Source organism: Zonotrichia leucophrys, chromosome 1A (assembly GCF_028769735.1).
Source record: "Zonotrichia leucophrys gambelii isolate GWCS_2022_RI chromosome 1A, RI_Zleu_2.0, whole genome shotgun sequence".
Classification (NCBI taxonomy): Eukaryota; Metazoa; Chordata; class Aves; order Passeriformes; family Passerellidae; genus Zonotrichia; species Zonotrichia leucophrys.
The window spans coordinates 37,306,846-37,333,475 of NC_088170.1; the positions used below are offsets into that span (position 1 = coordinate 37,306,846).

A 26,630-nucleotide genomic window follows, 5' to 3' on the forward strand; every position below is an offset into this window, starting at 1 on the left:
GTGAAACCTGGCCCTGATCTACAGTGGAGCAGAAAATTCTGGGTTTTCTCTCACCAGTCTGTAATTTTGTCTGTCCAGCTCTCCGTGGATTCCCTCTCAAAGCCTGCTGTTTATACAAAGTGGTAAAATCTACCTGTTTCAAGACTCCTAAGAGGCCTGTTTTGAAGGTCTGATAAACTTTAGTGATGAGAAGTTTAGTACCTAAATGCCTGAAGTCTCTTTCTCTTCAGCTTGATACTAGATATTTGTATTTTTCATGCCTATTGGGCAGTGGTAGCCTTGTGCCTCATGTTGTGAGTGTGTCTTTGTTAGAGTTAGAGGTAGGTTTGCATGTTACCCATATTTCACAGGGAACAGCTCCTGGTTTTGCACAGGTAAGTTGTTCTTGACTTAAGATTCCTGATAATTGATCTTCCACCATATCTTATTTGGAGGAGATTACCTTTCTGTAATACTTTGTTTACTCTGATGTTTTCATAGAACCATTTTCTTTTGTTTACCTCTACCATTCTGGACCCTAGCTGTAAATTGGGTAAAGAAGGGTGCCTGGAGGGATCACTAGGATTTAAGCTATTTATATTCTCAAATTTGGGAAATCACAGCCTAACAGAAAAGCTCCCACACTCTGTAAGTAATTGCTTATAAAAGGTTCCTGGCTGCATAGCTAATCAAGTGGCTAAGCCAGGGAATTGGTATGAGCTGGGAAATTTGTGGCAGGTTAGCTGCCTTTGGCAAAACAAAGCAAAACAGTTTCTAGGCCCAGAAACCTGACTACTGTACCATACAAGTATAAAGGTATCAGTTCATTGTGAACGTCTCATTTGGCACAGGTGGGCTCTCTTATCCCTGAGCCACAGCAGGAGGGAGTTGCTGTCATGAGGAGGGATCCTGCTTTATCCTCTTGGTGAGCTGCTTGCTTCCACTGCTTCACTTGCACTACATCTCCCACCTGTGCATTTGCACAGTGGGCTGATTTGTAGCCAGCTAATCCATCAGAAGACCAGCTTGGGGTGGGAGATCTTTGTGCCACATCAGCCATCTGACTCTGCTGACCCTCTGAACCATGTTTGCTGCATCTGAGAGGGAGTGTCCTTTCCACTGGTAATGATAACCATTAGATCAATTTAGCTCTAACTTAAAATTGTGCCCAGGTGCCACCAGCACTTGAAAGGGTTTCAGGTCTATGGTACTACTATTTAGTAGTGTTTGGAGAAGAATGTTAACCTTTTATTCATCATCTTTCTTTGTAGAGAAGAAAAACATGCAGAACCTAGTAATCTTTTTTCTCCCAAACCCACTCTCACCTCCCCCCCCCCCAAACCAAAGCATGAAACCAAAAAAACTCCTCAAGTGCAGGAGTTCTGTGTTAGGTCAGGGTTCAACTGAAATAATAATCTACTGCTTCAAAAATAACATGCCTGACAACACACAGGAAGGAACAGTTGTATTTCGACACCTAGAGCTGTGTTAGTAGGGACACATTTCAAGAGTAGGAAGAAGTGACACTGGAGCTTTTTAATTTTTCACTGTGAGAAAAGGGAAGCAGATTTAAAATCACTGCCAGCAGTGGTTGGAAAAGGGATGTACTGAGAACATTGCTTGCTTGTTTTTATCTCTGGAAACAGCTTTTAGTATGCTTTAGCCCTTCAATGAGGATTGCCACAGAACCTTGAGGCACTTTCTACAGTTACCCTTAAAGTGGCTGAATTCCTGGTTTTCATTGACAGACTGTGCCCAAATACCTAGCTATCTGAGCTGGAAATGTGCATTCTAGCATAATACTCGTCTTCATTCCTCAGGAAATGGCAGCATCTTTAATATTCTTCTGCAGTGTTACAAAAATAAGAAAGCATGAAATTTTGGGTGGAGGAGAAATTCTGAAAGACAGCTGAATGATGAACTTCAGATTTGGTTTTCTCAGAAAGGCATTGCCATCTGCTGTGCCACTGAAAGTCTGTGCTGTCATGACTCCTGCTCTGTGAGAGTAACCCTCCCCAGGGAGGAGAGCCTGGGAGGAGCCTTGGGGACCTGAAGTGTGAATCACTGCTGCTGCAGCACTTGGTAGCTTACAGCAACCCTGCATTGGTACCACAAGCCTTAAATGCTAAAGAGCTGAGCAGACAGAATCCACATGGACATGTCTGATGCAAATGTTTCAATATCTTAAATTATCAGAAGCCAGTAATTACATTTGTGAAATGAAGTTGGTTTGCTTTAGCTTTACTGTGAGTAGAAGTGAGGTGAATTTGGTGCAGCCTATTGGTGATTATGGACTGAAGGTGATAGGAATCACATTTCAGTTGTGATCTCAAGCATAAAGTTGATGCTGGTAAGAGGAAACACTCCAGTACTGACCCCTTTGTAATGGGGAAGAGAGAAGATGCAGGGAAGTACTTTCTGTGCATCTTTATTAGCAGACTCCTTTGTCATTAGTTTATCCCAAAGTACAGGCATTATGTCTGTGCTTGCATGTGGTTTTATATTTTACTGTTTTTCTTGAATGTGGAGTGAGGAAAGTGGAAAATAGATTTACTGACAATGGAGTGTTGGGAAAGAATAGGATGTTTACCCACTTACATGAGTTGTAGCCAAGAGCACTGGAAACTTCTATGCAAAAAGCAGCTTGCTCATTCCACAGTTGCCTTTCTGTAAAGCATCAGGGATCTTCATCATTTCTGTACAGTTTTAATTTAAAAATACTTTTATGTAACTTAATTTTGAGGAAGCTCTTCCAAATGTGAATGGGGCCTTCTCTGTGCAGGAGATTTCGAGACAAAGCTTTAGAGCTTTTTGTCTGGCTTATCCACAAGCTCACACAGTCTTTTTCTTTGGTAAGATTTCAGTTGCCTGTTACCATAGGGGTGCCAAACTCTTACTAAATTTTCAATAGTGAGTGAATGCAATCCATTTATGTGTCATTTTAGCTTGAATCTTTTTAAGCTGTGCTGGTAAAAAGCTTGTTAAGATTCCCCAAAATTTTGGAGGAGAGTTGTTGTGTTGTTGGTGTTTTGTTTTGTTAACTTAAAATGAACCCATTTTTAAAACTTAGACTAATTCCAGATGTTTGTCACTTCAGCTGTATTCCTCTAGCTTTGTTAGAAGAACACTACTAGCAAATAAGTTTATTCTGCTCTATGCCTCTGTATTTAAAATGGGGTTATATTTGATTGCAATGGGAAAAAGTGCAGATTTGAATGTATTTTTCCTGATTTTTGGAAAAAAAAAGTCTTTTTTCATCTTTCATCTGTCTTATTGACTATGAAAAGAGGTCAATTTCTGAAGATAAGAGTTCATTACTTTCTTTTAGATAATATTTAGTAGATTATTAGAATTGTGTTCTATCTTTTGTAAGACCTTTTTAAATTTAAAAATCTACAATTTTTAAACTTTAATTTTAAAATAAGCATTTTATTGAATTCTTTGGTCACTGAATAAGCAAGAATAATGCTTCAGTTATACTAGTGTTCTACTATTCATAATAAAGGAGATCTCTCCAAGCATGGCAATGCAAACCAAGTTCATAAAAAGTTATCTACAAGTAAGGCTTTATGCCAGATTGGGATAGGAATTCTGCAGGCAAAACTGGGACACTTACTGACGGTGGTATGAAATTACTTTAAAATCATGAATTCACAGGATGATTTGGGTTGGAAGAGACCTTACAGGAACACCATCCATGAGACCAGGCTGTTCAAAGCCACATCCAACCTGGCCTTGAACACTTCTGGGGATGGGGGGCATCCAGAGCATTTCTGTACAGCATTCCAGTGCTTCATCCTCACAGTAAAGAATTTCCTCCTAATACCTACTTTAAACCTCTCCTCTTAGTTTAAAACCGTTCCCCATTGTTCTGTCACTGTCTGCTCACGTTGAAAGTTGCTCTCTCTCATTTTTAGAAGCCCCTTTAGGTACTGGAAGGGTCTGTAAGGTCTCCCTGAAGCTTCCCTCCGGGCTGAACAGCCCCAGCTCTCTCTGTCTTCATAGCAAAGATGCTCCTGCTCTCTCATTATCTTTGTGGCTTTATAGAAAGCAGGTTTTAAACTTTCTTCTTTTCAAAAGTAGATTTCAATCTGTCCATTATAAGCCTAGTTATATAACCTCAATATATTTTTTAATTAGAGAAATATGTTCTGAAAGAGGTTAGATTAATTTCCCTAGATTTAGAAAGATGAGTAAAAATAAAACTGAAGTATGATGAGTATTCATGTAATAATTTTAGAAACTACAGCAAAATTATAACTAGTTTTTTGCCTTAAAGAATCTTACTCTACAGAGACAGGAACTGGAGAAAAGAAGTTCTTTCTGCACAGCACATTGTGCCTGAGGTTATGGAAGGACCCAGAAGAGTAGTTTGGGTTCCCCAAATTGTCAACTCATCCTTTTTAGCTAGTTTATACTGTGCTGCTCTTATCCTGTTGTGCTCTGGCTAGTCTGTTGGCAGAGGAAATATTTTCCCAACAATTTTATACACTTAACTGGACTCTATGTAGAGGATAGTCTTCATGGATAGAGCACTTTGGCAAAAAGTTATTAATAAGCCTTTATTGTTATGGATTGGATCCCAGCCAGCTGCTTAGTGATTAAAGTTTAATTGCATGATGATTAGTTTTCATTAGTAAGCAATTAGCATTCAACAGCAGTCTTGTGTTGCCAAAGCTATGGGTAAGCATAAGTGGCTAGAGCCATGTTGAGGGAGAAGGTCTGTGGCTGGAGTTGTGGGCACAGAACTGTTTGGAATATGGGAATAAGGATTCTGAGGTTTAGATGACCTCATCAGCTTGTTCCTACTGCAGAACTGGGAGTGGGGAATGGAGCAAATGTCCAGAAGAGCACAGCCTGCACATTAGCCTGAGTGTAGGGAGCTAGCAAAATAATCATCGTCCTGAAAAGGACCTTTGAAGGTCTGACTTGCTCTCACAGTAACCCTGGTTTTCACAGACTTGTCCCTCTCCTTGCCACAACTAAAACTCCTTTTTCAGAATTCCCCTCTGAATTGGTGAAATTCCTTTTTTTACTTTGACAGCAGCCCTTGATTGTCTTGTGCCACTGTGGGGTAAATTAGGAGAAAGATGAGTGCAGGGCAAGGGCTGGGGGAAGTGAAACAAATGAGGGCAGAGGGAGGTGGGAGTGTAGCAAAAGGTCAAGGCTTCTTTGTGTTAGAGGTACAAATGAGTGAAGAGTACCCCATGTAAACCATTTCTGCTTCACTGAGGAATCTGTTGTGAAGATGAAATATGGTGGTAATTTCATCTAAGCTAAATTAGGGTGGTTAGAAGCCATTCTTCTTATCCACACCTCCCCTTCTGCCAGCAGTAGTGCTCTGTGACTGAAGTGAGTTAGGTGGGTGATCTGGCCAGCAAATCCCTCCCTCACCCCATTCCCATTTTCATCAGGCTGGACTGGCTTTCTTGACTTTCACTGTCAATACTGATACAGAGAAATGCTGGGCATAGGAGGGGGCGGCAGTCTGTACAAGAACAAACTCAGATCTTAAAATGATTTGGAAGTGGGGAGCCTGGTCAAGATCATCACTTCATATGGAAAGTTCTTCCAAAATGATATTACTAATTATGCAAAGTAGTAAAAAAAAAAAAAGAGCAGTTTCAAGATTGTCTAAGGTGGTTCTCAAATGTATGTATTTATTACTGATGTCAAGTACATCCATCTCATTGTCTAGACATAGGAAAAGATGGGAGTTTTCTTTATTATGATGATGCCATGACTCAGAGGCACTAGGGACTGGATGCTCCCTTCCCTCCCCTGGCCTACTTTGCCAGTTGGAGTAACCTAACCCAGACATTTCCTTCCAGTTAAAAGGTCTCCAGTAGCTACAGTTTCCTCTGAGAAATTCTGACAGTGCTCAGTGTATGGTTTTAATGGTGTAGATCTACTTAAGTTGTCTTCAGACTTGCCATAGGAGGAGGCAAAGTACCAGTGTAGGACCTGGTCTAAATTCCAGCCCAGGGCACAAGACACTGGTGAGTGGCAGAGCCTTCCCAGGGCTCTGGGTGTTGCAGCTGCACTGTTTGTCACCACCTGAGCTGCTGGTGGTAAAAATAGATTGCTGTCCTGAGGTCTGGCTGCACAACTGATTGCATCGTAAGGGCAGTCAGGTCTTGTCTCAGCCTGCTGGTCGTTGCCTGGGTCATAAGCTTTCCTTCTGTTTGAGAAAATATTAAAAGTCAATGTTAAAAACTGGTTGTGCAGTCTTCATTTACTAGTGATTTTTTCCCTCATTTCTATTTTGCATATTTTCTTTTGATTTGTGCTTACAACTAGGGGACTTAATTCAGCTGTATTTCTTTTTCTCATGGCTACTCATTTCACAACATGGTTTTGTTGTTACTTTGCACTAGACTGCTGTTAATTGCAGCTTTTCTTGTGCTTCCAAATCCTTTATTCTTACTGAGAACTCACACTTGCTAAATTTCAGAAAGTTACTGATGATTAAAGACGACTGACCAGCCTCATAAAAGACTTACTGCTAGGGGAGGGGAAGGAGGAGGAGGAGGGCATCCTGGCATGAATCTCTGAAATGGGGATTTTCACTGAAGGATACTGCTGCTCAATGTGAAGCTTAAAAGGAAAATAAAAAAGGTGGGTGGGGATGAGAGGGGAAAAGTAAGTTCATGTGCTTGAGTTCAGGTATGAGAGCTGTGAACTTTTCTGACTTTGTGCCTGTGCTGTCAGCAATTGCCTGCACGGCCTTTGATAAATCATCTCTAATTATTCTGTAAAGTAGGCTTTAAGATCACTTATTTTGTGACCATTAAGTCAAACTGGTAGGGTGCTCTGGAAGTACAGTGTGTGTTTAAGTTGTCAGATGTTCTCAATTAAATTGCAAGATTAGGGAGCTGATCCAAGGCTTCATGGTTTAGTTGCATACATGTAATGGCAGGAAGATAAATTTAAGTTTGTTCATGTATCATTTAGAGTCAGGTCCAAAAAGATAATAAATATGTTTTGTTATGTGTTCATTTGCTGTTAGCTTTCTCTTTTCTTGTACAAGGTTAAAATGCTGAAAATACTAATAGCAATGTACTTGTCCCATGTGTAAATTCATTGTTATATATAATTGTTAAGATTTTTCTTGCGAAATAACTCTCCAAGTTAAATTTAATCACTAAAATTTCAGAGTTGGCATAGTTCATAACTGATGCTTTCCAGAAAACCAACATTATTTTTTTGTTTAATGTTAACTTTAGGAAATTGTTTAGAAAAATTCAATACTCACATTATAGGTACATAAAACTGTTTTACAGTGGTTTTTATGCAGTCTTAAGTCCTGTACTTAAATTTAATTCTTCCTTTGAAGTGTTACAGTTTATCCTTGGGAGGTATAAGGGTTCTTCAGCCACATGGTACCACTTGAAGCAGAAACTTTCAGAGGCGGTTCCTGGGGAACAGGTGTTACAAAGAGCTACCAATAAATTCAGTTTCCTGGCCAAATGGCTATAAGGGTAATGCCAAAAGAAGAATTGTCTATTCTGAAGCTGTCTTAACAAAGAAGACTTTAATGTTGACTTACTTTTCTGCTTTTGGGCTAGAGACTTCAGAAGATGAAGGAATAAGTTAGAAGAGGATGTGTTTATGTAAAATAAAAGAAAAACAAAGCAAAAATGTATGTATCATTTGATTTCTACCTCAGGTGAAAAAAAGATGGACATTTCTCTTTGATCTTGTCCAGTGATTTATTTCTAGTAATTTATGGCTCATCCCAGTAATTTTTCCTAGCATAGATTGATCTAGATTTATAAAACTGAAGGTGTGGCTTGCAAATGTATAATATTATTGCCTTTACCATGATTCAGCAGTGTTCTGAGCCCAGAAGATCTTCATTAGTCCTTTCCCTTCAGATCTCAGGAGAACCCCATCTAATCCTTAGATGGAGGAAGTTCTTTCAGGAGAACCACATTATGTCTCTTAAAGAAACTACTGACACTACCTCAGCTGCTGTGTAATATCCAGCTGGAATGCCATCCAGGCTTGGACTGCTGCTATTTATATTTTCTGCCTCTTCTAAACTGCTGCTAGCTCATACCATGTTTTCCTGTGTCGTGCCTGTGACAAGCCTACAGACACTCCATATCCTTTTATAAATTCAATTTAGAATTCATAAACAGTACCTATTAGTGCAATGGGCAGTTTAAGCACCACATATATTATTATGATTTGTAGGGTTTTTTTTTCCTGATGGTTATTGAAAAATGAATTAAACCCATTCTCTCTAAACCCATTCAAATTTTTGGCCAGTGAATATTACTTTGCATAAAGCACCTTCTGTCTATGTGGGGATGTTTCATCAGTATGTGCTAATTGTCTACTTGCCCTCAGCTGTGATGGATGATTTATTGCTGTGGTTTGAAAGATTGTAATATTTTTTTTGTTGTTGTTTTTTTTTAATACTGTTACATTACTTGAGCGCTTATCATTAAAGAGAGATCTACTGACCTGCAGGCATTTCTTTCTGCAAAGCGTTGCACCTTTACCTCTTCTCTTGGATTTACCCTCTGCTTTTCCTCAGTGGTAGCAACAGCCACCAGTGACCCCAGGAATACTGGTGTGCCCTTCATGACTCCTTTTGGGAGCTCTGCTGCCAACCACTGCTTCTGTGGCTTTCTGGGGAAGCTGTCTTCTTCTTTCTTTAATGGTACTGACTAGTAGTTTTCTTTGCTGCCTTTTTCTAGAGACAAGTTATTTATTTTCCAGTAAGATAAGCATTGTACTTTTTCCACCTCTCTTTGCAGTGGAATATATTTTGACTGTGCAGCAGTCATTATTCAGACCTCAATTTAAGAATTGGTATTCTTAGTACTAAGTGCAATTTCGATGGAATGCTGTCACAAACATTTGTTGTTCTAAACGGTCATTTTCACATTCCTACTTCTCTCACATTCATCTGCCCACCTCCTATTTTCTTATGCCTCAAGCATAAGGCACTCATCATTATTTTATCTGCCTTTATCCTGCTGCTTTTTCTTCTTTCAGTTTCAAGAACTTAAGATTTACTTCCAATCAGTACACCCTGGCTAATTTTATAATTTCCCAAATTAAGTGCTTCACTTTCAAACCCCTGCACGTTTACCTTTGTTTTTCTTCATGCATTTCTTCAAAGCCCTTCTTGTCTGGGATTTGTGCTGAATAATTGGATATGCTTAGCCTGCTGCTGAGATGGACTGTGCCCAACGCTGCTGGCTCAGTCTCACCGTTCCTGTTTCATCCCTTTGCATCCACCAACGCTTTGTTCTCTGTTACCGAAGTGTCTTGCACAGTGGGGCTCTGTTTATGATGAAGGCTTGCACAGATTATTACAAGTAATGACAAATGGTGTATTTCTGTCCAGCGTTACAAGTCTTTGAGTCATTGACGGGGTGGGTTTGTGCTGCACCCTTTTTCCTGTCAGGTTGCACAGATATGTAATATCTCATCAAAATACTTTGCATTTACATTTTGCTTTTATCAAAAGTATTTCTTTAATTTTAAGCCTTTATAGAGATTTTGTTTCTGTTGTATCCACTGCTCCTAATAACATAGTGATTGTGTCTTTAATGAACCAATATTTTTTTTGTTTTGTTTTGAGCCTTTTAGTAAATATTCAGCATCATCTCTTTTTTCTTTCATTAGAAAAAAGCTGGCTCTCTTAAGCAGTTTGCCTCCTGAAAACCTTGAGTTTATTGCATTTTCTTGTTTATGTCACGCTTTTTCCTTTTTTATATCACTCCAGACAATGATACTCAAACCTACTGCTTTTCTGGATAATTTTGGATAATTAATTTATCCAAAATCTCTTTGATTATGATGGAGATCTTGCTTTCTTTTAAGGTAACTGCATGCTGTTGTTTCATGCTCTACATGGTAGATGTTGCATTAAATAGAAATTCACAATATATGTGGATATTTCCTTTAATCAGTATCCAGGATGGCTGGGAAATAAATCTAGTACTGGTAGAAAATTCAACTGGAGCAAATGCTCTCTTGCTGACTGTGCTGTTCCCACTACTCTGTGGGTCCTTATCATATAATCACTGCTTGAAAATTTGAATTTCTTTTTCCTCTTTTAAGTCTGCTTTTCTGTCTTTCAGACCTTTTTGTAACTAAATTGCACTATTGTTGCATGTTTAATTCCCCAAATGAAAAGTCAAGATAACATAAACTGTATTATTTTTTCTGCTAGACTTGCATACTTTGGCAAATTCAAATCCCTATACTTACACATGGTTTTCTGAAATGTTTCATTCAGGGTGGTTCTTTGAATCAAAGGAAAAAAGATTTACAAATTTCTTAGCTTGTTGGACTTGGTGGTCTATATGTTATTTTAATATTCATTTAAAAACATGAAATGGCTACATAGGTATGTACTTAACCCATTTAACTGAAATTAAACATTGGTTTTGCAGCAGCATTTAAATTACTGGTTTTGTTAATTTTGCTGAATCTGTTTTAGTTAGCCATTGGTTGACTCTTGAAGGACCTAACCTCTATTGTGGTACAGTTACACTGGGTCTTTTTCATTTGGGTTTTTTCTCCTTCCATTGTGTGGTGGAGGCGGGAAGGGTTCATCCCCCTTCAAGTCTTACTGGGCTCTTCAGCAGTCTCATGTATTCATGCACAGTTAAGCCTTTGATCACTCCACCAAGTGAATGAAACAGGCTTGTAAGGAGTAGTGAACATGAATTTATCACTTAGGTTTGAATTTCAGTCTTTTATATAGTGTACAGTTTAGTTCAACCTTCCTGTTAGGGAGGTAAAACTAAAGAGTCTTAAAAAGTTGTAACCAAACAGTATTTATTTGGTGCCTGCATTCTTTTTGACAGTCATAGGGAGGGGGGGAGTTTGTTGTTTGTGAAATTTCACAGTCACATCTCTTGCTCTTCCCAAGAGCTGCCTTTCCAGACAGGTGCAAAAGTACCTTTTGTTGTGGTGTCCTGTCTCCAGCAATGGCCATGTATTTACCACTTCACTGCACGTATTCAGAGATTTGTAGTAAACTTGGCATGTGCACAATGACAGTTGCATATTTTTTCCCTCCTTTCAGCAACCACAGCTTTGGAGTTGTAGCTTTTCTGTCCCTGTGTTTACCAGGCAGAGGCATACCTATCCTTGATGAACTGGTCTCATCTGATTTTGAACTTGCTTATCTTTTTGCTAGTGCACCATTCTTTAGCAATGACTTTTAGTTACTTGAGTGGAAAAAAAACAGGTTTATGTTACATTTGAATCTGCTCTTCCTTCTTGGAAATGGCTAAGAGTCATTCCTTTACGTGCATCATATTGGATTTTGTAGGTTTCAATCCCCCTTCAGTTCTCTCTTTTCCAAAATACTTAGACTTCTCTTATATACCAGTTCTTTACATTCCTGGTTATCTGTGTGGTCTGTCCATTTTTGTTTCTGATCAGTTGTACTCCTTTCTTAAGAGGGTCATCAGACAATATTACCACACACAATATTACAATGTCAGGCTACTACAAGAGTGTCAGACAGACATCATGAACATTTGAGTTTCATTATGGATTTTTTTCCTAAAAACTGCTTACATTTTGGCTGTCCTTTTTTGTGCTTGTGGGGACTGCATGATGTTTCTGTCTAGGATGACTACTTATACCTTCCTATGAGTAGTAAAAGCTAATTTAGAATCTGTCATCATGTATATGCATAGGTGAAAATATTTTTACCACATACATCACTTTGCACTTAACAGTAGTAATTTTCATCTCCATTTTACCATACAGTTATCCATGGCTGTGAGATGGTTTTGCAGCTTTTTACTATCAGTTTGAGGTCTGGCTACCCTGGATAATTTTACAAACTTCACAATTTTTCACATCTTATTGTTCACCCCCCTTCTTGAGAGTCTCTATAAGGGCAGTTGAATAGCTTAAGTGTCTGCATAGGACCTTAAAATTATTGCTGGCAAGCCATTCTTTGTTAAAACAGAAATGTTTATTTCTGTTCTTGTTGCATTCTATTTTTCCTTCTAGTTGAGGGTAATGAAATGCTCTGCTCTTACTTTCAAGTGCTTCTGTTCTAGCATAATCAGTTTCATATGTATTGAATAGGATTTTCCATGTTTAAGACATTTTCCAGCTCTTGGATTTCTTGTGGGTTTTTTTCTATGCCATCCATTTTGAGCTGCAGTTTCCCTTTGTGCTTCAGCAGCCTGTGCAGCACTGCAGTTCTAACTTTGTATTGTTTCCTAATGCAGCTTTATTAGTATAGCATCTTCCAGATCATTGATGTGTCTGTTTGCTGAAATCTTGGAATCTAAATTTGTCCTTAGTTTCTTGACTTGAAGACAACTGTCCAGTTTTACTTGTGAAATATTATCCTTTATTATTTGGTTTGCTTTCTACAAGAAGATATCATCATTGGCAAGAGATGCCTTTTTGTGATGCAGGTTTAAAGATTTTTATCTTTTTAATTGTGGGGTTCATTTTACTGATATTCTGTGTCTTTTTTTTTTTTTTTTGATAAGTTAAAATTCTTTGTCAGGAAATGTGAACTAATAGTTCTGTGTCTTTTAGTACTGGTTGTTATCTCTAGCCACAGTCACATAAACAATTTTTTTCATTAACCAGTATCTGCACATCAGAGTGGAAGTCTTTTCCTCTCCTGTTTCCTAAAGATGTCTTCCCACCTCGCTTTTTTCATCTTGGTCCCTTTTTGCAGAAATCTTCCAAAATCACATATTTCTTTCTCCTGTAGTAAGCAGTATATATATGTATACACACACACACACACAGACACACACTTATTTATTTTTATTTTTTCTTGTAGCTTTCTGGAGTAAGTTGTCTCTTTGCATCCCACTTTCCAGGAAGGAGAATGCGGCTGCCTGCTGTTTGTGTTGCCCTTTCGCCTGGATGTTAAATCCGAGCCTCTGCCGAGCCTGCCAACTGTTTAATCAGAAATAGTCAGAAGGCCCTCCTTCCCAATATTGCAGCTGACTCTGAAGTCCTCATTATCTTACATCTGCATTTGTGCAGTGCAATTATACAGAAGCAATTATTTTCCTAAAAGCTTATAATTTAAACAGGAGAAGGAGAGAGTGTGAAAAATGCACATAAAATGTAAAGCAAAGACTTGTACCTGTATAATTAATGCCACGTGTATTTCACTTTTTGCTTTCTTTGCTTTGTTAGTAACCTTCAGTTGTTGCTTTCCGTTTTACTCCTTTTATGCATTCTTGACACTGGTATGGGAGAAGGGGCAAAACAAGGAGATGCCTAGAAAGCAAAGCAAAGGAAAAAGAGAGAAAACAAACCAAAGGAAAAACTGATCTTTGGAAGAGGGGAAGCCAAGAGGTCTGAGTATAGGGTATATAACCACTCATCAAGAAAAGATGGTTTTTATTACAGACAGTAGAAAATATGATCCTGCTGTGAATGTCCTGGTGTAAACTGGTTTGGTAATTGTTCAGCAAGGAAGATTGCTGAGGAGTGTCTGAAAACACCTTACATTAGTGTTACAAGCAATTAATTTCTGCTTCTAAGCAACTGTTCCTGTTCCTGCCCAGAATATTTTGGAAGGGCTAGTCAGCAGCTTCCGTCCTCCCACCAGCAAAACCATGTAGGATTCCAGTGCTAAGAAGTGCTTTGTCTAGGGACAAAGATACTGTCTCTGTCAGTGCAGAGCCAAAGTGAGCAGCTTGGGGCATTGGTTTTCACAAGGCTTTGTGCTTGTTCAGGAGGAGGAAGGTAGGTAGCTCAGGACATGTTTATGATACAGCACTTACATGGAGTTGGGTACAAATCTGAAGGAAGCAAAAGAAGGTACTCAAAAACATACTCTTATTATATATAGCAGTGTGGTCTCAGAAGAGTGGAAGAATGCAGATTGCAAGGGGGAAAAAAGCCAAGCATAAACGAGAGAAATATTGTTGGTAGGTGCTGTAGCATTTTAAATGAATCAGAGCCGTTCTGCTGCCGCTGGTCGCTGTCCCCCAGCTGTTCACTCTTCCTGGTTGGCTGTTGCTTCATTTTGGTAGACACAGAATGATGAGCTGTAGGGAAGAAGAAATGGGCTGCTAATAGCAGGGAGAGGTAGAGACAATGTATCTGGCTTTATTACTATTGATAATTTAGTTCACGGGATGGAGTGTCTCCTCTAAATGGCACTTTTCAGTCTCTCCAGCCTATTCTAAGTGAGATATATGTGCCTTGTGGTCAGAGATGAATTGTGGAGATAGGTCCTATGAATCAGTCTTTGCTGTGTGGTCTCTTTTTTCCCCTCTTTTTTTTTCTTTTTTTTTTTTTTCACATTTAAGCCAAGAGTTGATTAGATGCCTGGCAATGATTACTATCCATTGGCACCTCCCACTGGGAGCACACTCCAAGTACCAGCCTTGAGCTCTTTCAAGCAGGGGAGGTTAAGCAGGCTGCTTACTGAGCAAAAGGAATTTCTCTTCCCAGGAGAGCTGGAGTGCTGTTTCCCTGGCTAAGAATGCTGTAATTCCTTTGCAAGTGACAAGCAGGCTGCTACCATCTGCTGGCGAATGGCTGCAGGATGGTGGAGTTTGGGTGAAAATTTGCTGGTGGACCAAGAGAACAATTAGTCGCCATTATGCTGAATTTACACATTTCCTTGTAAGAACTTCTGTGATTTTATTTTGGTGTTAGAATGTTTCCTAGTTGTAGTGTACCTATTTTTTCTTTTCAAGCATAAATACATGAGACATGTAGCTAACCAAAACTACAGAAAGTACCAGCAGGAACGAGGCATCTTTTTACCTTTTAAAGCACAGCAGTAATGTCTTGAAAAAGAAGACTGAGACCATCCAGAAATTTTTAAGCACTTTTTTTTTTGTCTTCATGGGAACACCTGGGTGTGTTTGGAAACCATGTGGCACTACATGATGATAGTCTCTTTCAAAGATAAGGTGATAGACTCTGAAGTTGTTTTAGAACCACACAGCTTTGTAGGGCATCTGCTTTGTTCAGTCACTCAGGTGTGCCAAGAAAGAAGAACTCGAAAAAAAGAGTAGTTATTGTGTATGTGGTTCCCTCAGCTTCCCCGGAAAGAAGCAGATGGTTGGGGGTCCCTGGAGGTAGAAGAAATGGGGCCATTAGACTATCAGTGGCTTGTGAAAAGCAGAAGCATCTGCCAGAATGGAGACTTGTTCAGCAGCAGGGGAGCCAGCAGCAGCCGATGAGCTCTGCCTTGAGCCGTCAGTGGCATAGTCACCCCCCTGGGAATTGCTGTTGTGGGCGTAGCACAGGTAACCTTGGTAAAATCTCTGTTTGTCTGCCTGACTTCAAAAAAGGCGCAGTGAAGGCTCAATGCACATGCACTGGCATCTTAACTACCCACTTTTACTGTCTAATCAGTCCTAAAATCACAAACAGTTTTAAAGCATTCCTTACCCATTCTCAGCTGAAAATTTGTCAAAATGCTTGTCATGTTCAGAATGTGATTTTCAGAATAGCGACATGAACCATGCTAGATGCACCAAAGAGTAAGTTCAAAAAACAACCTTTTGGAAAAGTATCAAAAATTTTGCTAAGGGTCTTGTTTCCTGTTGTGTCATACACCATACTCTTTTAAGTCATGCCTTTTTAGTGTTAAGAAATATTTTATATAGCTGCAGTTCAATCTCTGCTGCTGTGGTTCTTGCACTCTTATTGACTGCTCTGCACAGAACACAGTGTTCCAGGGGAGAATGACCTTCTGTTGCAACAGTGTGATGGTATGTAAAAGATGAGATAAAGTGGGGAGGGTAGAATGCCTCTGAGGAACAAGACTAGAAATTCATATCTACATTCAAAAAGAATAGTCAATTTGGGTTCTCTCCTGTTAGAATAATTAATCCCAGTCAGCCACATCTAAAAGCGAGAATAAAGTACACAGGTACAGAGCTCTGTTTCAGAACTCCTCAAGCTGCACTTTGTGAGTACTTGGCATAGGTGAATCTGGGACTGTTGCCAGTACATAATATCTTTCTAGAGTTGACTTCAGAGCCAGGAAAGGACATTTTCTGTGGATGAAGTTTGGTTTTACTCCCGTGGGAGAGTGAATTACGTTGCAGTTTGGCTAGCGGTCCGTATATTTTGGTGTGCATTTCAATATTGGTTTAGCCTCTTTTTTTAATCTTTGGAAACTTTCATTGATGTTCTGACAGGCAATAATAAGCTGCTTGTGTGTCTCTTTCTAGGCTTCAGGGATACTTCCCTTGCTTCATAAATACTGCAGTAGTTTGTCGTGCTTAGAATATAGATGCGATTTAGTGGGAAGCACTGAAGATCAGGCTCAGGATGCTTTGGCATACCCATAAAGAGGTGTTACTCAAAACTGCAGTTGTAGATGTCACGAGAACTGACATCTCACAAGCTTTTCTGTTAGTTGCATCTGCTTTGATTTGAAGAGGGCCTCCTGGTTTATGGCTGGAGCTAGTTTTGCTTTCATCTTCATTCAGGCATTTAAATACAAACTATAGTCATCTCTGCAAAGCACAGAATAGTAGGAAAAACAATAACTGTTAGATATTCTCAGAGGGTTCGGAAATACTGTAATCAAGCCCCTGTTTACCATGCTGAGTGAGGAACTTTGCTATGGCTGTTACTTTGGCCACGTCTGTTCTGCGGATCTCCACTGCAGCGTGTGTGCTGATCAGGGATTGAAGATGTGGGCCAGGGGCTGTGGCCGTGGTGGCAGATGAGTGTCCTCGTATGGAGGGAATGCCGTGCCCGTGTCCGGTGCCCGTGCGCTGCTGGCTTGGGCACAGCTGTTCGTGAGCAGTGCAGGTGCAGCTCACTGGTAGTGGAAATAGAGCAGCCCAGTTCAACACCGGCTTTGCCAGCAGCAGCAGTGATTTTAGATCATGTCATCATCCCTGTGTGCAGGCAGGGACCAAAGGCAACTTCTCACAGCGTGAGTTCAAGGTGAATTGTACAAATTATACAGGGCCTTATTATGGTGTTCATTGTATTCAGCAGAATAAATAAAATTCCCGTCTTTTTAAAATGTGACTCAAAAATTATGGTAGTTCCTCTCTTTGTTTTCTGCCAGTAGTTAATTCACTTGTTAATTTTTAAATAGTAGCAGTCTCCTAGCTTTTGGTGAATTCTACCATGTATGGCTACATCGTTTTTTAAAGGGAAAAATGTCAACTTGTCAGAAATCAGCTTTCTTCAGAATCAGATTAGTTAACATCACTTAGTGTATATGTGCGAGAAATAAAATGGCTGTCTGAATGAGATGTGAATTATTTCCTTAGGTCATTTCTTAAGTCATTCAGGATGAAGTAAAGGGGTGAGAGACTTCCTTTCTACTTTCACAATTGTCTGATATTATGGTCGAATACATCATTGACTACTTGAGTTAATAGGATTTAACTCTTGAAAATTGGACGTGGTCATCAGATGAGTCTGAGCTACTTTGGCAATAATTGTATGAGCATCCCTGTTGCACTGCAAGTGCGTTTTTTTTTGGACATGGGCCATTTCTGTGGTGATGAGGTATTTTCCCATGATGGCATCTTCTGCTCCAGATAGACCCTTGTTGATCACCTGTGAAAAAAACTTTGAATTTGGCCATGTCACCTTCAACTGCTTGTGATAATGACAATGATGTAACCAAATTACTTTTAGGATGGTGTCTTCTAAACCATTATTTGTTATGCCAGTTCTCCTTTTAAAGCTGCTGTAGGTTCAAACCCACTCTTTTTCCTGCTATTTTAATAGTGAGATCATTGTCAGGTACTGAAACACAGGCCAGTAAAACAGATTTGAGAACTATTCTGAATTGTTTCTGAATGGCTGAACATTGTATCTCTTGCCTGCTTAGCGAAACTGAAAAGTTCATAGTTTGAAAGAGCTTATGTTGTTACTTGTTTGAAAGGCCTTTATTTGTATGGTGTAGAAAGATAGAGTTTAACATGATTTATGAAAAAAATTGTGCTGGCATGTGGTTGATAAAATTCCCAGGCAAATACAGGTATTCAGAAAAATGGCTGCAATCTTCATTGTTGTTTTTTGGTTTCCCTTTCAGAAATGTTCCCATTGCCAGGAACCAGGAGCCACCTTAGGCTGCTACAACAAAGGCTGCTCCTTCCGATACCATTACCCATGTGCCATCGATGCAGGTAGGAACACATGACAACTGCATTCCATAATTACTCAAATCATGCTACACTAAATAATTCTGAGGTGCTTTACAAATTACTCCCTCTCAGTTTTTCTCCTGCTGTGAAGATAAAGTAATAAAAATGGAGAGAAATGGCATGCAATAAACAGCATACAGTAACACGTTGGGACAAGATGGAGCTTGTAATGAAAAGGAATCTGCCTGAAAGAGCAGAAAAAGCCTGGCTTGGGGGAGTGCAGCTACAGTGACTGAAATCTCGCTGCAGTGTGAGAACTGATCACTCATTTTTTACCAAAAATAGAAACCCTTTGTTAAAAGGATGTAAGTAAGCAGAAAGGGGGTTTCATCTTTCAGGGTTATACTCCTATGGGTGGTCCTAGTAAAGATTTCAAGTGTTTGTGTTTGTAGAATCATCAGTACCATTTGCAGCACAACCATCCTTCTCCCTCCTAAGAAGCACTTCAGCCAGTCTCCTGAGTAGGTCCAATTTCCATCCTTATACAAGCTAATTGTTTGAATGATACTATTTCCAGCTATGAGCCTGGGCTTGTGAGTTTGGTGGGTTTTGTGCAGTAATGACAGTTTTTCATGGAGATAAACCTTGTTCTTGGGTAAAAAAAATTCAGTCTCGGAGTAAATAATAGCCCACTTTTCCAGTCCTGTGTAACTCCTGTCATACAAAACTTAGTCAGATAACAAGCAGGGAAGGATTCAAGATTACAACTCTAGACTGGAAGATAATTGCAAACTTCCTGTTTGTTATTCCAATTCCACAGCAACCCACTTGTTCACCACCCATTTTATGCTGTTTTCCAAATGGTAGAGTATTTGAAGTAGGAATGCTCATTTCTGTATGACTGCATTGCACCTCTCACTGTGAAGTCCCACCCTATTGGAGATGTGCATTTCATTCTAATAGGAATGGTTTTTTTTAAATCAATATTGCAGTGGAATATTCTAGTACCACAGTACTACTAGCAGAGAGAATTCTTGACTTCACATAAAAGAAAGATTATTCAAGTTGCAAAAATCACATACTAAAAAAAATACCAGAAATAAGGGTGTCCATTTAAGTATACTTTTGGTCTTTTATGAATCTATCTTATAGTAATATAAGACATATCAAGACATAAAGGTTGATATGTCTTTTCATAAGGCCCTACCTCAGCCTGTAGGATGGAGGGATACTCATTCATGAACATGTGTTGTCCTTGATGGATCTGTGTCTTACTGCAGATGATTCCTTCTCAGTTCTCAAGGTAGAACTGGGAGATTTCCTATAATGTTCATCTCTGTCATGCCTGAGAGTTTCATGAACATTAATAAGCTTGCTTTTGTACAGTGTGTTTGAGACACACAATCACCAATCAGACTCACATTCATGTTGTGTTTAGTATGTATTTGTTTCTGGTTTGTGACTTGCCCTTTTCAGTACCATGAAAAAACAAAACTTATAGTGAATGTTCCCAATAATTTGAGGGCGTAATTTAAATTCATGTTTTATTAGATACAGTATGTAGCATTTTCTGGGTTCTAAATTCAGATATCAAAATTCAGGTACTCTCCTTTTCCTTCAGCTATATTAACCCTACTCCATTTCAGCAAATGTAGGATTCTCCAAAATGAGAAAAGTACTGAACAATCATGACTGGTTCCCAAGAGCAGTTCTGTGTCATGCATGGAAGAGGCAGCATCATGTACAAACCCCAGTATATAATCATGCTATTTAGTCCAATTTAAATGTAACATGTCTGCTATATAATGTGTAGACATGGGTTAGATTAAATTTGGCTTTTTTTCACTTTTGTCTTGACTTTGCAACCTGCGAGATTTTTTTAGAGTAGCTTTTTGTGTTCAAGTGCCAAGGCTATGCTTACTTCTTTTAATTTTGCTATGAGACATCATGTTGTCATGTGGCCATCTGTTGGAGTGCACAATTCCAAGCTAATTTCCCTCCTTTGAGTAATACAGCAGTAATAAATTGCAAGAGCTACATGGAGATGGGATACTTGGACTGTGAAGTTTCACAAACATATTTAAAAAATAGTGGAGGAGTTGGTAAAACTGGTGAGTCTCTGGTTTCACTTCAGGAAGAGTCCAGTTGAGTGAGAACAAAATACTTCATTGGTGCTTTTAAAATACATTTTCCTATCTGTTTCTTCCTTTTTATCTGTATGTCTGATGTGTTCTCTTTGGCTTCTCATACCAGCCAAAGGTCTTTTATGTAGTTGCTCTCAGGCCCCTCTTTACAAATTTCTTACTCCAGTCTCTTTGTAAGACCCAATACCTCCTAATTCTTTCTGACTTTTCCTTTTTCCAGGTTTCTAGCCCTCACTCTGGCTTCCTCCTCTGTGCTCTTACTTCACTTCCTCCTCTCTTTTGTTTTTTCTAGTTCTTTTTCCTCTCTGGGCTTTGTTACTGCCGTTTAGATCTCCTAACTCAGCTTCTTGTCACACCTCACCCTGCTGGTCCTGGTTTGTTCTTGTATATTGTCCTTTATATTCTCTGTTTCACCTTTCTGTGCCTTTTTCCAATCACTTCTTTGTCTTAGCCTCCTGCTGGCACTCATCCTTAATTCCCTGCTCCTGACTTCAGTAGCACTGGTCTCCCTCCTGCTAGCCTCCATTCTTTCTGTATCTTGGCTGCCTTTCTCAGTACTGTTTTCACTTCTGCCTGCTGGACTAGTGCTTTCCATTTTGCAGTTTTGAAATGGTCACTTTCTTCTTTTGGGTTGCTTGAGTGTTAGAAATGTCCCCTGATAGCTTCACTGCTTTTGGGACTGGTGCCCGAATCTAAGGGCAGAGGTTCATTTACAGGAAGGACCTGATCACCCCCAAGCAGAAGTATATTTGGTGGAATTTTTAAAAGCTACTAGCTAGCTTTTAAAATCTGAAAGACCGTGCTGCTAAAATCTAATAGGCCTCTTGTGAGGATGTGCACATGAAAATCTCCATATTGCTTTTCAAGGAGTTCTGTTTGCTGGTTTTGTGGTAGCTGGCAAGGGCATGCCTTAGCTAAGTCCAGGTCCTACTGAAAATCAGGATATTGTAGAGCTTTTCAGAGAAAAAATCCTGGGATGTTTATCATGGGCGGAATAACTTTTTTCCAAGAAAGAGTTTTAAGGAAATCGTTGGGCTGCTTCAGCTGAAGTTTTCAACCAAAACAAATAAAAAAGTCCCAATTTGAAGTAGATTCCCAGCATTTAAAATTTCAGCCTGATGGTGTGACAGTAAAAGACCTTGTTTGCAGTTGGTTTTATCTGTGGGTGTAATCAAGCTGTCTTAATCTGTAGACACTCCTCAATAAATCTGTGTAAAAGAAATAACCAAGCTATATGACATAAGGTCTGGTTTTCATTTATGACCAAGCAGAAAATGTAGGCTTCCTTGAGAAACAAATCAACATTATTTCTCTTTGCTCAGCCTGTAAACCCTTTTTATTGGTTTTACAGTTCTACTGTCTTTCTGTAGTGAAACTGTACAGGTGCTTCTCAGCTTCCTTGAGCTCAGTGGTAGTTCCATTTTGAAATCAACCATCCTGCTTTGAAGGATGGTGCCACCTTGCTTTATTTAGGATCTGTCACAGATCTGTTCTGAATCCTCAGAAATTTGTGTTAACATTTACAAGGGCTTTCAGGCTTTTGGAATATGTATGACTGGTTTTGTATCTCAAAGAAATAAAGCCAAACAGAAAACACTTGCTGGAGTGTTTTTTAGGGTATGTTGAGTCATACACACTTAGTTTGTCTGAATTCCTGGAAGTGACCGTGCCTTGGTTGAGATGAAGTCCCCGTGTTGTATTTCAAAGCAGTTCAGTGTGAGCTGAAGCGTTTCTGCCTTTGCATCCGTGTGGGTTAGGAGCTGGTCCCAGTCAGTTGCTGTGCCTCAGGAAAGGCAGAACGTTTTTGGGAAAGGGCTGGAGGCTTCAGTGTGTCAAATGGCGTCAGTTCCTTGCAGCACTGAAGGCAGCCCTGGGGTGGGACCTGGGACCTGGCTTCTGCACCAGCGGTCGGTGTCCAGCCCCACCCTATGAGGGGCCAGGCTCTGCCCCACTGTTGCTAATGGAGTGCTGTGTGAGGCACGTGGCTTTGTAAGTTGCCAGTTTGTACATATGGATGCTTTTATATAGCATAATTCAGGCCGTCTTTTAATTTCCTTTCATAGAAAATAGTCTTTGGCAATATAGGGTGTAAGAGAGCTGAACATTTCTTAGCCATTTACATTAAAATCAAGATCAGTAGTGCCACTTAAGTAATTTTTGTATGGAAATGACTGTGGTTAACATTGTCTGTGTTTGGCTTTCATCTGTCCAAATTTATGAAGAGCCTCTGATGTCTCAAGATAACTTAGTCCTAGGGATGTCTCCATGGAAACAAGATCTTTGTTTTCTGAAATTTTATATCCTCTCCCTCTGCTTGTTCCTCCCCACCTGGAATCAGATCCTGATGGTTGCAGCACACTTGTCCCTACAGCATATATCCAGGCAGTTCGACTTACAGAAGATTTTTAACTGTAAATTAGGAAAATATTAACAGGAAAATAAAATGAATTTTCAGAGAACAGAAATCCCGTGTCTTCGCAAGTATCATTAAAGATGAGTAATGGGCAGAACACAGAGGGTGAGACAGAAGTATGAAGCTTACAGAAGAACAATTGCTTCTATTAAAAGTGTTTTAGGTTTTCCCTGACTACTTTATGGAGAAAAATCTGTGGAAACAAGGACAAGTCTCAGTTCTTTTTGCTTTCTGCCACAATGAGCTGATCATAGCTCTGTGTCTGCTGACTTCATGACAAATTGTAATCTGTTATATAAAATACTTGGAACTGCTAACCAAAATCCAGGCCAGCTTTGTAATGATGAACAATTTCTGCCTTATTGGTATTCAGCTGATTTTCTGCAGTGTGCTGATGACATTTTTCATAGTTGTCCTTTAACAGAAACAAAAAAAATTGCTATTAATTGAATCTGCTATTAGTATTTGCAACAGAAATGCTGACCTTAGTAAGAAATGGAGCTCCACACACAGATCAGGCATTAGGTACAAGGTTTCTGGCACTTCTTCCTGATCCTTGTACAATCTTCCTTTCTGATGTACTAGCTAAAGAACTGCATTCATTACCGATGTTGGATTTCCAACAAAGAAGAAAACTCCATTCTGTTCTAACATACTGTGTATGTTTTTGATGATTGCTCTGTATATTTTTGATGATTGCTGTATTATGCAGTGATAATTCATGCTGTAGTCTAAATGTATGATTCCTGCCCTTATAATGAGAAGACATTTTATTTATTTCCTGTGATTTGCTAATGCTGCATTTGAAATTATCTGTGGCAGGATTAAGGGTTTTACTCCCCTTTGCTAAAATCTCTCAAGTAACTTAGCCTCTTGCATGCTGTTTCCCTTTGATTCAGGCCAGAGGCATTCATGTTGAAACATTAGGCACTCCCTAGCAGAGGGATGCTCTGCCAAAGCTTGGGTATCTAGAAAGCTTTTCCCTCAAGCTTTAGTTCCAGTCTCCTGCTGTCTGCTAAACTCTTCCAGCAGATCGAAACAGCAGGTAGCACTGGTTATGCTACATACTTAAGAGCGTTTTAAATGAGCCCATTTTAGTTATTATTGCACTTCTCTACTTGTGAGCGCTTGGGTGTGTTGGAGTGGGCAGGAGGTCAGAAGCACCCTGCTCAATCCTCCAGGGCAGCATTGCTCAGTTGTGCTGAGGTGGGGATGGGTGCCTGGTCCTGCCCATGAGGTGGCAGCCTCGGCTCAGCCTCCGAGGCAAGAGGCCATTGGAACCGAGTAGTGCCAGGCGTTCAGGCAGGTTGAGTGGTGACCCTGCAATTCAGGGTGCCCAGGGGAGGCAGCTGAGTGCTCTGAGGGGAGTGCTGCTTTTCCTGGGGCTGAAATTCTGGGAGCTGCCGACTTGCATCACTTAGAGGCATAGTCTGGGAGGGGGTTGTGAGGAGAAGCAATCCATGCTCCGGCAGTGCTGCTAAATAAATGCTCTGCAAATGGCAGTGTTGCTTAATTTGTTCCTAAATAAGCAGTTCCATATAGGTGCCTCACTTTACATAATATGTTTAAATAATTACCTGAACCATTTGTTAGATCATAAAAGCTTCACATATAAGATTCATGAAAGCAGATCTCAAAGCAGCGTGAGTGACCAGACTACCAGACGTAGTGTCACAGTGTAAACTTACCACCAGGACTTGTGATTGCAAGTAAACTGTAAACACCATACCTAGAGACACACGCCCCTGCTCTCCCCGATGCTGGCAGGGCCTGGGGGTGAGGGTGAAAGGCAGCATTTGTACTATGGAATGCAGGGATTGTCTGTTCAGATTGGATGAATGTGTCCATCTTCTGTATGCCAAAGCAAAGAAGGCTGGAATAGCTGAAGGGGGTTGGGATACAGGATTTGTAGGCTTGCTGTTGTCATTCTTACTACATACAGATCATTGGGAAAGCTGAGGTTGCTTGGTAATCCAAGCAGCATTGTCACTTGGGGTGTTCAGTTACCTTGTTTGCTAAAACTTTGGGGTGGAAGGAATGAACCTGCTAATAATACACAGATCAGGCAATACTGACAAAGTATTCCTATAAGAGATCTTTGAATGAAAAATGTGTACCTGTGAGGCAAGATTAAAACATGTGATGTATTATTCAAGTTGGTTTTCATTAAAAAAATAATGCATTGCTGTCTTCTCCTCCTTTAGATTGTTTACTAAACGAAGAGAATTTCTCAGTGAGGTGCCCCAAGCACAAGGTAAGAATCCTCTCCTGGATTATACCTGGGTCTCTTGTGAAACCCTCTTCTGGTTTCTAAATTTGGATTAGTAATTTTATTACCTGGGTAATGTCTGTAGTCAGAGATGCTTTTAGTTCAATTATTCTGTGATATATGCTTGTGGTATATTCTGGGGGCAACCACCAACTCAAGAAGACTACAAATTTAAGAAGATAAAATTTTTGTTCCATCTGCTTAGTGTTTCTTTAGGTCCTTGATGACTGTTCAGAAAGCTCAGCTTAATTTCCTGACTTCTGTGAAAGAATCAGTATGTTGCTTGCTATTCCTGTTCGAATATTTCATTGGACTGTTGGGTTTTCTCCTTGGACTTACTGAGGATGCAAGGAAGAAGAAAAATGACTTTATGAAAAAGTTCTCCTGGTTTTTGGAGACATCTTGTTCTAGTTTACCAGTAGTAACTGGACTGAGTCCAGCCACTCAGCCTTCAGTGGGTCTGTGGGGTTCTTCTGTATATGTTTGGTTCATCAGAAGACCCCTTTGCTCCTTCTGCCCAGGGTCTGGGTGTCCTTAATGATTGTCCCCAGAGCCTACAAGCACAGTGGTGCAGAGAGCTGTCTGTATGGCAAGAGGGGATATGGTAGACAATACATACTCTCTTGTAGCATAAGTAATGGGATACAGTGCTGGGAATACCCCTCCCAGCCCTTAAGGGAGGATACACCCCTGGGAGGTTGTGGATACATCCAGGAAAAAACAGCTGTTCTTGTTGCCAGTTGAATACAACAGTAATTGGGCAAGAGTTTGGATGGCTTGTGCTGAAAAGGAAACGATAATAGGGAAGAATTGTGTTGCTTTCTAGCAGGGATTAGTCTCCATCTAGTTCTTGTCTGCAGATCCCTGCCTAGAATTAGACTGACATCTGGTGGTCTTTTGTTTTCACAGCTTATTCTTAATCTGTCCTTTGTAAACATACAGGAACTAACCTCATGTTCCTTTCTGGATGTTCCACCACAAAATGATGTATTTATACACACGTATTTAAAATGTGCTGGAAGATTTCAGTGCACGTTCAGGCTCTTATCCAGAATCGGCCTACTTTTCATTATATAAAAGAAAATAAATTACTCTGCACAACTGTGGAATAATGTTGACAATGTACAGCAAGCTTAAATTAATGCATTAATGCTACAAGAACCTGCAGATCTTGCCAAACAAACTGGAAAGGATGAGCTCCCCTTTCTGTGTAATGTAACTGCCTGAGCGCCACCCTCTGCTCGACTTTGGATACTTGGCTAAAGATAATTGGAGTGTGTCCTGGGTTAGGATGGGATAGTTATTTTCTTCTTGGTACTTAATTGCCAGCTGGGGTTAAACTATTACAGAGAGGTGTGTATTTGAAGGCTGTTTTATTTTTGCTGCTGTTGCCTGAAGTATTCCAGGGAAATACAGTGTTACATAGATGGCTTGAGTCACTGCTGCTGTATGTGAGCACTTTGGAGTGACGGTGCTCAAACCATGAAAGGAAAGAACTGGTTTAGATTCAGGCAAATAATCCAGCTTTTCAGAGAAAATTCTGAGAAAGCATATGGATTTCTAAAGTAATCTTGAAGGATGGGAGTGGGACAGCTACCAATTAAGTTCATAACACTTCTTCATGAGGCAATAAAATTTTAAATTCTATTCAGAACTATCCCACTGCAGATCACTTTCTTTATTTTGTCAAAAACATAACTTCAACACCAGCAGCCTTTATTTGACACTGAAGTTTGTTGGCTTTTGCTTAGTAAAGACAAAAATAATTT

General features: G+C 39.8%; 1 protein-coding gene across 6 annotated transcripts in view; it reads left to right on the forward strand.

Moving 5' to 3' along the window:
- TCF20 (transcription factor 20) overlaps window positions 1-26,630 on the forward strand; it is a 130,553-nt gene that overhangs the window by 97,556 nt on the left and 6,367 nt on the right. For all 6 annotated transcript variants that reach the window (XM_064702286.1, XM_064702289.1, XM_064702288.1 and 3 more), the window contains 2 exons: window positions 17,984-18,077; window positions 24,797-24,846. In XM_064702286.1, the coding sequence (XP_064558356.1) occupies window positions 17,984-18,077; window positions 24,797-24,846 (144 nt within the window). The remainder of the gene's footprint in view (window positions 1-17,983; window positions 18,078-24,796; window positions 24,847-26,630) is intronic.